The following is a 12,710-nucleotide window of genomic DNA, read 5'->3' as shown; positions in this document are numbered from 1 at the left end:
CTGCACTGAACTTGGTGGTCATTCGGTTCCTAATGATCTGTTGTCTGCTTTGCAGGTGACTCTAAAACCTGGCAGGCACCAGTGAATCCAGACAACAACACAACCAGGGAGATAGCAGAGAGCAAGGACCAGGGAGCCTCGGCCAATGGATCTCTCAATGCAAAACTGAGCGCGCTCAGTCAAGGCTCCGCCAAGGTCATTAATGATCTGAAAAGTGCACCTTTGTCGAATGGGACTTCCACCGATTACAAAGCAAGAGACCAACTGCGAGCGATGAAGTACTCGGAGACTGATCTGGATGCTGTGCCTATCAGACACTACCAGGAAACCAACCTAGATGAGGTCATGAGAGATTACAATATAACCAGTTCAGACGGGCAAGAGCTTACTCACCCCATGAATTCAGCACTTGATTCTGTTCAAATGGACCATCCCGTCCCTTCGAGAGGCTTTGGTCGAGACCAGACCACTGGGAATCATGAGGTGTGCAGGGAAGATCAATCCAAAGCTGCTGAGGATGATGTGTTCTCCGAACTGTCCTCTGCTGCTGACGAGAGGTAATCAGTTTTGAATAAACGACAGCCAGATCAGGCGGAAAACGTTAATTTTAATTTTCTCGCTCTCCACTGATGCTGCTCGACCTGCTGAGTTTCTCCAGCCTCCTCCGTATCCATATCTGCCAACAACAGATGCATCTGGAGTTAGCAACTGGAATCAGTTTGTACCATGAAACAAAAACAGGACGTTTGGAAAAAACCCAGCAGGTCGAGCAGTATCCGTGGAGAGAAAACAGAGTTAACATTTCAAGCCCAGTGAACCTTCTTCACGACAGCTTTATATCATGGCAGCCCTCCTCCCCAGCAGCAACAGAGTGTTAATGTTAGGTAGAGGTTACTGATTGATTAAGTAGCTTGAACACATATAGGGAGAGACTGACCGAGTCTGTGACAAAATGTTAATGTGCCTGACTCCAGTTCAGCAGATTGTGTTCAAATCACCATCAATCTCACAGCACCTTGGATATTCAGCTTTGGGCAAGTGGCCTGTTCAGTTGCAGACAACCTGCTCTAAGTCTGAAGGTTCAAGTCCCGGTCCACAACCGGGACTTAGTAACACAAGAACTGGGAGCAGGAGTAGGCAATTCAACCCCTCGAACCTGTCCCACCGTTTGATACGATCGTGACTAATCTCATCTTGGTCTCAACTCCACTCTCCCGCCTGGTCTCCGTAACCCTTCGACCGTTACTAATTAAATTATCTCCTCCTTAAATTTATTCAGTGTCCCCATACTCTGGGGGAGTGAATTCGACAGAATCCTGACCCTTTGAGAAAAGTAATTCCTTCTCATCTCTGTATTAAATCTGCTGTCTCTTGTTTTAAAACTATGACCTCTCATTCTAGACTGCCCCACAAGAGGAAACATCCTCTCTATGCCTACTTTGTCAGTCTCCTTTTTGCATCTTATAGCCCCCCTGTCATCTATCTGAACTACAGAGGGGATTGGCCTAAACTGCTCAATCTCAAGACAAACCCTTCAACCTCTGGAATCAATCCTATTTTGGTGTCACATGAAAACTTGGTCATCATACCTTCTAAAACAGCTAAGCAGAACTACGGAGTTCACCTCCGAAGTTAATAATTATTATCAGCAATGAAATACCAAGGTCAGAGTATCAGATGGCTCCTTTTGTAAGCGTGCTGTTCAATAGGACCATTGTACATGAACCTAGTTATTATCACATGGCTCTGAGGTAATAATGAGCTAGGTGATTCCTCCAAAAATACAGATGTTACACGCATTAAAAAGGCAATAGCATCATGCCAGCTGTTTATGTATATTGTTCCGTGGGACATCAAATGCTAAATACTGCACTGCAGAATGAACAAAAGACCAGGAGTAGTCCCTCAAGTCTGTTCTGCCATTTAATAAGATCAGGTTTGATCTGTGGCCCATCTCCCTTAATATTTTTGCTTGACAAAAAAAATTATCCATCTTACATTTAAAGCTAACGACTGAGCTAGCATTGACTGCCACTTGTGGAAGGGAGATCCAAATCTCTACCTGACCTAGTGGAATTATCGCGAGACTGTTAATCCAGAAACTCAGCGAATGTTTAGGAAAACAGGTTTAAATCCTGCAGTGGTAGCTGGTGAAATTTAAATTCAATTTAATAAGTCTGGGATTAAGAGTCTACTTTTGATCATGAAACTGTTGTCAATTGTGGGAAAAAAACCATCTGGTTCAATAATCTCCTCCAAGGAAGGAAATCTGTCATTCTTACCTGGTCTGGCCTATACTTGATTTCAGAATCACAGCAATCTGGGCAGTTAGGGCTGGGCATTAAATTCTGGCCTGGGCAGTGATGTTAACATCCCGTGAATGAGTAAAATTGAAAATGCCACCCTTTGTGTGTAGATGTGCTTCCTACCGTCTCCTGAACAGTCTGACCCTAACTCTCAGATGTGATACCTTCTAGTTCTAGAATTTCCAACCTGTGGAAATAGTTTATCTATCTCTACCCTGTCTTTTCCTGTTAATAGTTTGAAGGCTTCGATCAGATCACTGCTTGACCTTCGAAGTTCTCGAGGAAACAGGCCGAATTTGTATAATCTCTCCAAATAACTTAACCCTTGAAGTCCAGGTATCATTCTAGTAAAGCTGCATTGAGCTTCTTGCCAAATCTAACATATTCCTCCAAAGGAGAAAGTGAGGACTGCAGATGCTGGAGATCAGAGTCGAGAGTGTGGTGCTGGAAAAGTACAACAGGTCAGGCAGCATCCGAGGAGCAGGAGAATCAACATTCTTGGCATAAGCCCTTCATCAGGAATTGCCGATTCTCCTGCTCCTCAGATGCTGCCTGACGTGATATCCTTCCTTAGGTGTGGTCACAGTACTCCAATTGGAGTCTAACCAGGGTTTTGTATAAAGTTTGTGAGAAGATTTGTAGCTCGGGTGCTCATTGTTGTGGTTCTGTTCGCCGAGCTGGGAATTTGTGTTGCACACGTTTCGTCCCCTGTTTATTAAACCACTATAAATGCCGGAGGAAACAACACAGAAGCGCTTCAGCTCCCAAGCGCTGAGGATGTCACCTAGACAGGGGAACGAAACGTCTGCAACACAAATTCCCAGCTCGGCGAACAGAACCACAACAGGATTTGTATAACTGCAGCATAACCCCTGTGTCCATTTACTGCACAGTGCTAACCTAAAACCAGTGGTCACCTATGTTTTAGACTCCAATCTAATTGGATTGTTGAATAGTGAACGTACGTTAGCAAGTTGTACCTTTTTTTACGAAAGAACCCCATCAGAATGGGACTAATTGGACAAGAGTCTAAAAAGTTAAGGAGTTGAGCGATGTCTGAAAGTTAGGTTGATATAGATTTTTGGGAAGGCTTTTATAAGACGGGAAGGAGTTAAGAAGAGATTTCCGAAGTGTAACATGATGGGCTGAAGTAACTACCATTGAAAATTGAAAGCAGAACACTGCAGAATCTGGGGAATCTAAAGTAAAAACAAAATGCTGGAGAAACTCAGTAGGTCTGACAGCATCTCTGGAGAGGGAGGGAGATCAGTTAACGATTCAAGTCCAATATGGCTCCTCTTCAGCACAAAGAGATCTGAAGAAGAATCATATTGAACTCAAAATATTAACTTTTTCTCCCTCTCTCTCCACAGATGCTGCCAGACCTGCTGAGTTTCTCCAGGGTTTTCTGTATTTATTTCTGTCCTCAGCAGACCCTTCAGGAGTTACTAACTGGAATTACTTTTTATGATGGTGACCCCATCCCTCGCAGTAAATAGAGTTACTGAAGTGGAGCATGATTGCCTCACGAACAGCCTGTTGAAGAATTACAAGTGTTCCAGTAAAATACTTAATTGTTTTGTTAGTGTTGCAGGTGTAACGTTTTAAAGGACCTAGTTCCAACAAAAACAACTTGCATTTGTATGACACCGTTAATGCATTGAAATACCCAAGGCATTCCACAGGAGTGCCCTATGTTCTGGGCATCCTGTTAACACACTAACCTGTGAGTGGCGTGAGTGATCCAAACAATTTACCAGAAAGTTCGCGATGAGGGTTTCAGTTATTTCTTGATGGGCGGCAGTTCCCTGCTCCAACAATAGAGTTAACGTGTACCACGTATTATAGCTGCTAACAAGTCGGGTCTGCCTTTTGTTGTTTACTGAGCTGGGAGTCTGTTTCAGTGCAGCTATTAACAGATAACCAACCAGATATGACTTAATGATACAAAGTGTTACCAGGGCAGAGACCGTGTATGGTTTTTGAATTCTTTACTTAACAAGGGCTATAAACTGCGTTGAAAATAGTTCACTCAACTCTGATTCCAAGGATGAAGGTGTTATCTGATCAGGAACAATGGAGCAGGTTGCTGATATATTCTTTGGGGTTTGACTGTTTGAGAGACAATCTTATTGAAACATATGAGATACCGAAGGGATGTAAACGCGTTTGTTTGGTCTGACACAAACTTTGTACGTGTTAAAAGAATGACACATTTGATTTGATTTCTTGTTGTAATATTTACCTAAGTACAGTGAAAAGTTTTGTTTTGCAAACAGCACAGGCAGATCATAACATACAAGGACACGGAGGTCATAGGGCGCTTAGACAGAGCAAGGCATAAAAGGTTACAGCTGCATAGGAGGTGCACAAAGCAAGATCAACACTCAATTTGAAATTAGAGAGGTCCGTTCAACAGCCTAATAACATCAGGGAAGAAGCTGTTCTTGAACTTCAAGAGTATGTGTTCAAGCTTCTGTATCTTTCGCCTGACGGAAGAGGATGGAAGCGAGCATTTCTGGAGCAGGAGAGGTCTTTAATGATGTCCATGATATCGAGGTGCCGGTGTTGGACTGGGGTGAATAAAGTTAAAAATCTCACAACGCCAGGTTAAAGTCCAACAGGTTTATTTGGAAGTAGAAGCTTTCAGAGCACTGCTCTTCTGTCAGGTAGCTAGTGGAGCAGGGTCACAGGACACAGAATTTATAGCAAAAGATCATAGTGTCATACAACTGTGATGTATTGAACAAATCTAGATTGCTGTTCAGTCTTTCATCCTTTGGAATGGGTTGCAGGTTTCGATTCATTAAAATATCAATTCCAGAACTTCTTTCAAGTCACATTCCTGATGTGACTTAAGGTTTTATATTTAAAAAAGTAACATCTAAACAATGCATTAAAAGTGTGAGGTTAGAGTCTGACTCAGAGTGAGATGACCAACGCTGGTTTAACTGGAGGGTCACCACGCTACAGGTGAGGGGAGAGGTTGAGAAGTAACCTCAACTGGTGCAAGAGATAAACCCATGCTGTTGGTATCACTGTGCATCACAAACCAGCTGTCCAACCAATTGAGCTAATCAATTCCATGCAACAAAGGTTTTCAATCCACAAGGTACAAAGAAGTTTCTTCTCTGAAGGTTGCAAGCAGAATTCTCTTTTATATATTGTGTGAAGTCTGGGTCATTGAATATATTCACCCATCAGATCTTGATCAACAAGGGAGTCAAAGGTCACCGGGGAAGGTGTGAAGATGGAGTTGAGATCACCGTATGATCAGCCTTGATCTTATTGAAGTGCGGAGTGGCTTGGGGGAGCTGAATGGCCTACTCCTCCTGTTTCTCATAGTTTGATGGATTTCAGCTCATCAGGTTGGCTCGAAGGTAGGGGATGATGGTGGAGGGTTGCTTTTCTGACTGTAGACCTGTGACCAATGGTGTGTCGCTAGGATCAGTGCTGGTTCCATTGCTTTTTGTCATTATATTAATGATTTGGATGTGAATATAGGAGGTAAGTTTGCAGATGACACCAAAATTGGAGGTGTAGTGGACAGTGAAGCAGGTCACCTCAGATTACAACAGGACTGTGATCAGATGGGCCAATGGGCTGAGGAGTGGCAAATGGAGTTTAATTTAGATAAATGTGAGGTGCTGCATTTTGGAAAGACAAATCAGGGCAGGACTTGCACACTTAATGGTAAGGCCCTGGGAAGTGTTGCCGAAGTGCAACCTTGGAGTGCAGATTCATAGTTCCTTGAAAGTGGAGTCGCAGGTAGACAGGATAGTCAAAAAGGCGTTTAGTATGCTTGTCTTTATTGGTCAGTGTATTGAATTTAGGAGTGAGATGTCATATTGCAGCTGTACGGGACATTGGTTAGGCCACTTTTGGAATAACTGTGTGCAATTCTGGTCTCCCTCCTATTGGAAGGCAGTTGTGAAACCTGAAAGGGTTCAAAAAAGATCTACAAGAATGTTGCCAGGGTTGGAGGATTTGAACTATACGGAGAGGTTGAATAGATTAGGGCTGTTTTCCCTGGAACGTTGGAGGCTGAGGGGTGACTTTATAGAGGTTTATAAAATCATGAGGAGCATGGATAGGGTAAATACACGAAGTCTTTTCCCTGGGGTGGGGGAGTCCAGAACTAGAAGGCATAGATTTAGGGTGAGAGGGGAAAGATATAAAAGAGACCTAAGGGGCAATGTTTTCACACAGAGGGTGGTACGGAATGAGCTGCCAGAGGAAGTGGTGGAGGCTGGTACAATTGCAACATTTAAAAGGCATCTGGATGGGTATATGAATAAGGAGGGTTTAGAGAGATATGGGCCAAATGTTGGCAAATGGAACTAGATTAATTTAGGATATCTGGTCGGCATGGATGAGTTGGATGAGTTGTTTCGGTGCTGTACATCTCCAGGACTCTATAAGTACATCTATGAGCTCTGTGAACATGATCTTACACATGGAAAATCTTTTAGTAACATCCTTGATCTGTCTTGTTCATAACTTCAGGGTGGATTTCTTATTCTTTTTAGTCCAGCACTCTATTCCCCTTGTCTCACCTTCTCTCTTTTTTTTCAAAAGCAAATTATATTTACTGTTGGGGCATCGGGCTAAACTGGCTGGGCCAGTATTTATTGCCTGATCCCTACTTGCCCTTGAGCATGTGGTGGCTTCTGGACCCAGGCTGTGTGCTGCAGGTTAACACACACTGCCCTGAGGGAGGGAGTTCCAGGATTTTGACCTGGCGAAAGTGAAGGAACAGCAATATATTTCCAAGTCAGGATGGTGAGTGACTGGCGGGGAGCTTGCAGGGGGTGGTGTTCCCATGTACCTGCTGCCCTTGTCCTTCTAGACGTAAGCGGCAATGAGTTTGAAAGGTGCTATCTCTCCATCTTTAAGTGATTCTCTCCTATTGCTGTTTCATCCTTATGTCTTTCTCTCCACAGAAGCTTTGGATATTTTTTCCAGCATTTTCTATTTGTATTTCCAATATTCAGGATCTCAAGTCTTGCCTTTGTCAGCTCTTTAGGTAAAAACAAGGGCTTTTGCCTGAAACGTCAATGTTCCTGTTCCTCGGGTGCTGCCTGACCTGCTGTGCTTTTCCAGCACCACTCTAATCTAGACTTTTTGTCAGCTCTTTGCCTGGACTTAGCACTCCCCCTGCTGTTGTTCCTTTGTGTTACACCTACTTACCCTGCTGCCTCTTTCCACAGCCCAGCTACAGAAAAACTTAACTGTGATTCCTGCAAGTTGCATGGCCAATGATGTTGCTTATATGTCTAAAATTGTGACAACTGAATTTTTAAGAAAAAGAGAAAAAACTAAAGATTCCTGACCAGCCAATGCAACTATACCATTGGTGAAAAGCTTTCTTAGTCTTTCTTTGGTGCACTTATTTCTTTATTTCTCTCTTTTTTCTGTTTCCTTAGAATTTGATCTGTACCTGGGTATCTTTTGTACCTCGGATGGCACTGCAATGTGACGACTGTGAACATTTTACTGTATTCATTTGAGTACATGTATGGGGGAGTCCAGAACTAGAGGGCATAGGTTTAGGGTGAGAGGGGAAAGATATTAAAGAGACCTAAAGATCAACTTTTTCACACAGAGGGTGGTACGTGTGTGGAATGAGCTGCCAGAGGAAGTGGTGGGCACTGGTACAATTGAAACATTTAAGAGGCATTTGGATGGGTATATGAATAGGAAGGGTTTGGAGGAGTATGGGCCAAGTGCTGGGAAATGGGACCAGATTAGGTTAGGGTATCTGGTCGGCATGGACGAGATGGATCGTTTCCGTGCTGCACGTCTTTATGACTTTATGTGACGATAAAACTAATTCAATTCACTTACTGAGAGTTGTTGAAGGTGTCACATGTGAGATTTCCAAAACCATGAAGGATTTCGAAAGAATTCTCACAGGCAGGAGGTGAGTCAGTAACCAGAGGGACAATAGTTTAAGACGATTAGCAGAGGGTCCAGAAGGAGGCTAATGAGAATATCTTTAATTTTCTCTTTGCCATTGATCGGGGAAGCAGCACCTGAAAGGGTGGTGTGAGCAGATTGAAGAGAAACTTTACCAAGAGTGTTTGGACAAAAAAAAAGCAGAAATGTGGACAAAGTGCTAGGGGAGTGGGATTAATTTTATGTGCTCTTTCCAATGACCAGAGTAGATGCAGTGGGCTGAATGGCCTCCTGCAGTGGTGTATCAGAACGTTAGAAGTACGAGTTGGTCATTCGGACCACCTTACTTCATTTTACTTCTTGACTCCCGTTTTGTTGCCTGTCCTATAATCTTTCACTCCCTTGTAGATTAAAAGTAGATCCAACTCAGCCTCGACGAAATTCCAAATATTAATAACCCTCTGAAAAGGAAAACAAATCTTCTTATCTCTCAAGGTTGAGAAGGCAAGTCCATTAGTCAGGGAATCTCGAACGAAGGGCACTCATTTAAAACTGAGATGCAAAGGAATTTCTTCTGCCAGAGATTATTTCTGGAGTTCTCTACCCCAGCGTGTTGTGAAGGCTAGATCACTGAAAGAGAAGGTAGACGGATTTTTGAAATAGTTGAGAGCCAGAGGAGCTGGCATGAAAGTGACATTCAAGCCTGGAGCAGACCACCATGAGCTTATGGCACATTGGAGCAGACCATCATGAGCTTATGGGACATTGGGTAAGACCATCTTGAGCTTATGGGACATTGGGGCAGACCACCATGAGCTTATGGGACATTGGGGCAGGCCACCATGAGCTTATGGGACATTGGGTAAGACCATCTTGAGCATATGGAACATTGGGGCCGACCATCATGAGCTTATGGGACATTGGGTAAGACCATCTTGAGCATATGGAACATTGGGGCAGACCATCATGAGCTTATGGAACATTGGGGCAGACCATCATGAGCTTATGGAACATTGGGGCAGACCATCATGAGCTTATGGAACATTGGGGCAGGCCACCATGAGCTTATGGGACATTGGGGCAGACCACCATGAGCTTATGGGACATTGGGTCAGACCATCTTGAGCTTATGGAACATTGGGGCAGACCATCATGAGCTTATGGAACATTGGGGCAGGCCATTATGAGCTTATGGAACATTGGGGCAGACCATCATGAGCTTATGGGACATTGGGGCAGGCTTGAGAGCAGTATTTCCTTTCATTGTCTTCCCTTCTGCGCAGACCTCAAGGGTCTCTGTGTACCCGAAACCTGTTGGTCTTCAGAGCAAGGGGTTCACCTCGAATAAGTGTCACAGACTGGCACATTCCGAGGTGCGGGACTACATGCTGAAGGATGCAGTAAAGGTTGGGGCAGCTGCCGTGAGGGCGCGGTGGGGAAAGACTACTGTCTGAGGTCTTTCTGCTGAAGGCAAATGAGGGTCTGTGCAGTTAATAGACCCTCCTGGTGCCTCAAATGCATATAGATATAGTCTGGTTCAAGTAAAAGATGCTTTTGGTTTGTTTGGATAGAGTCAAACTCCAATGTTTGTTTGTATTCTTGATATGCTACTGTTCAAAACCGAACTCTGTGTGTGTGTGTGTGTGTGTGTGAAATTTAAAATAAAAGTGGCTTCCATGTGCACAATGCAGAGCACATGCTATTCAAGAGGCTGACTGATTAGTCACTGCTACTGCTTCTTTCTTATCTCCACCTTCAATGGAAGGCACTTTACTTTGAAACTGTGTCTCTGTTTTGGTTTCTTCCACCAGGAAAATGTCCTCCCAGCACTTACACTGTCCAGGGATTCTTAAAATATTTCTATACAATCACCCCCTGTTCTTCCAGACTTCAATGAGTGTGGGCCCAACCCACTCAGCCTTGCCTGCTGGGTTTGCTAGATTAATCCCAGCGATGAGAAGCTTGTCTTATGAGCAGAGTTGAATATTTTAGGCCTGTACTCTCTCTCCAGAGTTTGGACGAATGAGAGGCGATCTAATTCCGGTCGATACAGTGCTAAAGAGGATTGACAAAGTAGATGTAGAGAGGATGTTTCTCCCCACCCCCTCCATGAGGCAATTTAAAACAAAACATTACAGTTTTAGGATAAAGGGGAGGCACAGAAGCAGACCCTTTGGTCCAATTCATCCATGCCGACTAGATATCCTTAATTAATCTGGTCCTATTTGCCAGCACTTGGCCCATTTCCCTCTAAACCCTTCCTATTCATATACCCATCCAGATGCCTTTTTAATGTTGTAATTGTACCAGCCTCCATCACTTCTGGGTTATGGAGAGTAGGTAGGAAAGTGGTGTTGATGCTGAGGTGAGATCAACAATGATTGTATTGAATGGTGGAGCAGGTTTGATGGGCTGAATGGCCTACTCCCGCTTCTGGTTCTTGCATTCTTCACAAGATAAACCACTTTACCCGGAGTCAGCTGAGCAAATCTTCATGAGAACTTCCTTCACTGCAAATAAGATGAAAATGAGGACTGCAGATGCTGGAGATTAGAGTCTAGAGAGTGGTGCTGGAAAAGCACGGCAGGTCAGGCAGCATCCGAGGAGCAGGAGAATCAGGCAAAAGATCTCTCCACCCCCCGAGGCTCCCAGCCTCATTCCTGATGATGAGCTCTGGCCTGAAATGTCGACTCTCCTGCTCCTCGGATGCTGCCTGACCTGCTGTGCTTTTCCAGCGCCGCACTCTTGACTTCAATGCAACTAACTCTCTTATTGAAGAAACCATTCCCCCAATTCTTGACATGGTCTCCATAATGTTGTGTATAATTCTGCTCATGCTATTTTATTGTATTCGGGTTCTCCACCTGCAGGTCACCGGAGGTAGAGGTAAAGAATCTGCTTCCACCGGTTGCTACAATTCCTATTGAACGGAGCCTGTCTGAAGAAGGCACTGACACCTTCAGCAAGCAATTTGAATCGATCCTGGAGTCCCACCGTGACAAAGGCACCTCTTACACCAGCCTGGACTCCGTGGAAACCCTGCCTTCTCCCAGCAGGAACCAGGGGAATTATTTCACCTTTGACTTTCCAAGCCTGACTTCCGAAATCCAGGTCCAGATTAAAGAGAACGCCCGGCTGATTGAGGAGGAGTGGTCAAGTGCTGATGGCGAGTGTCGCACAAATTCAGCCAAGGCCTCTGATTGGCCAGACAGCCCCGGGTGCAAGGCAACCAGAGCGGAGAGGAAGCTGGGGGTCAGTCCGATGGTGGGCTACAGTAAATCTGAGAACACTCTCACCAGGTGCCAGCTCTATGCGGAGGGCAACCTGCTCAAAAGAGCGCTTGAAATCGGAGACGATGAACCAAAGTCAGAGTATTCCTCAAGGTAGGCCACAAACCTCTTCAAATTTAGCACGTTGTTGGCTTCAGAGTTCATCATAGACTGGGATGGCTCATTTGTGTCACTCTAGGCTCAATGCAGCAGAGTTTGTACATTCTCCCCGTGTCCACCTGGGTCTCCTCTGGATGCTCTAGGTTCCTCCCACTGTCCATTTTGAACACTAAATGTTCAAAATCCCTTCATGGCCTCGCATAACCTCCCTCCACCCCCGCTTCCTCAGGCCCAATAACTTTCTGAGGTTGTGCTTCTCCAGCACTGGGCTCCTGCGTGTCCCTGACTTCCATCGCTTCTCCGTTGCTGGCTCTGTCCGCAGGAACCCCATCTCCCCAGATTCTCTCTCAGTTTGATCAAGTTCCTGTGAAAGGCCTTGGGTCACTTTACAATATCAGAGGCGCTATAAAAACACAAGTTGTTGTAGTAGTTGTTGTAGTAGTTGTTGTATTAGTACTGGGAGAAAGTGAGGTCTGCAGATGCTGGAGATCAAAGTTGAAACTTTATTGCTGGAACAGCACAGCAGGTCAGGCAGCATCCAGGGAACAGGAGATTCGACGTTTCGGGCACTGGCCCTTCTTCAGGAATGAGCAGAGAGTGTTCAGCAGGAGAAGATAAAAGGTAGGGAGGAGGGACTTGGAGGAGGGGAGTTGGAAATGTGATAGGTGGAAAGAGGTCAAGGTGAGGGTGATAGGTCGGAGTAGGATGGAGGCGGAGAGGTCAAGAAGAAGACTGCAGGTCAGGAAGGCGGTGCCGGGCTGGAAGGATCCGGCTGAGACAAGGTGGGGGGAGGGGGGATGAAGAAACTGGTGAAGTCCAAGTTCATCCCCTGCGGTTGGAGGGTTCCCAGTCGGAAGATAAGACGCTCCTCCTCCGACCGTCGGGTTGTTGTGGTTTGGCGGTGGATGAGTCCAATGACCTGCATATCCTCGGTGGAGTGGGAGGGGGAGTTGAAATGCTGTGCCACAGGTTGGTTGGGTTGGTTCGTCCGGGTGGCCCAGAGGTGCTCCCTGAATCGCTCCGCAAGTAGGCGGCCTGTCTACCCAATATAGAGGAGGCCACACCGGCTGCAGCGGATGCAGTAGATGATGTGGGTGGAGGTGCAGGTGAATCTGTG

The 12,710-nt window shown here is 45.2% G+C and overlaps 1 protein-coding gene across 5 annotated transcripts in view; it reads left to right on the top strand.

Moving 5' to 3' along the window:
* Window positions 1-12,710, top strand: part of LOC122541902 (PH and SEC7 domain-containing protein 1-like) — a 210,720-nt gene that overhangs the window by 83,705 nt on the left and 114,305 nt on the right. For all 5 annotated transcript variants that reach the window (XM_087982551.1, XM_087982553.1, XM_087982552.1 and 2 more), the window contains 2 exons: window positions 56-557; window positions 11,075-11,587. In XM_087982551.1, the coding sequence (XP_087838677.1) occupies window positions 56-557; window positions 11,075-11,587 (1,015 nt within the window). The remainder of the gene's footprint in view (window positions 1-55; window positions 558-11,074; window positions 11,588-12,710) is intronic.

This window comes from Chiloscyllium plagiosum, unplaced genomic scaffold, assembly GCF_037043375.1.
Source record: "Chiloscyllium plagiosum isolate Xiang-an unplaced genomic scaffold, Cpla_swu_hap1 HiC_scaffold_43, whole genome shotgun sequence".
NCBI classification, from domain to species: domain Eukaryota; kingdom Metazoa; phylum Chordata; class Chondrichthyes; order Orectolobiformes; family Hemiscylliidae; genus Chiloscyllium; species Chiloscyllium plagiosum.
Note: the sequence above shows the minus strand (reverse complement) of the source record. Positions and strands in the feature narration are given on the sequence as shown.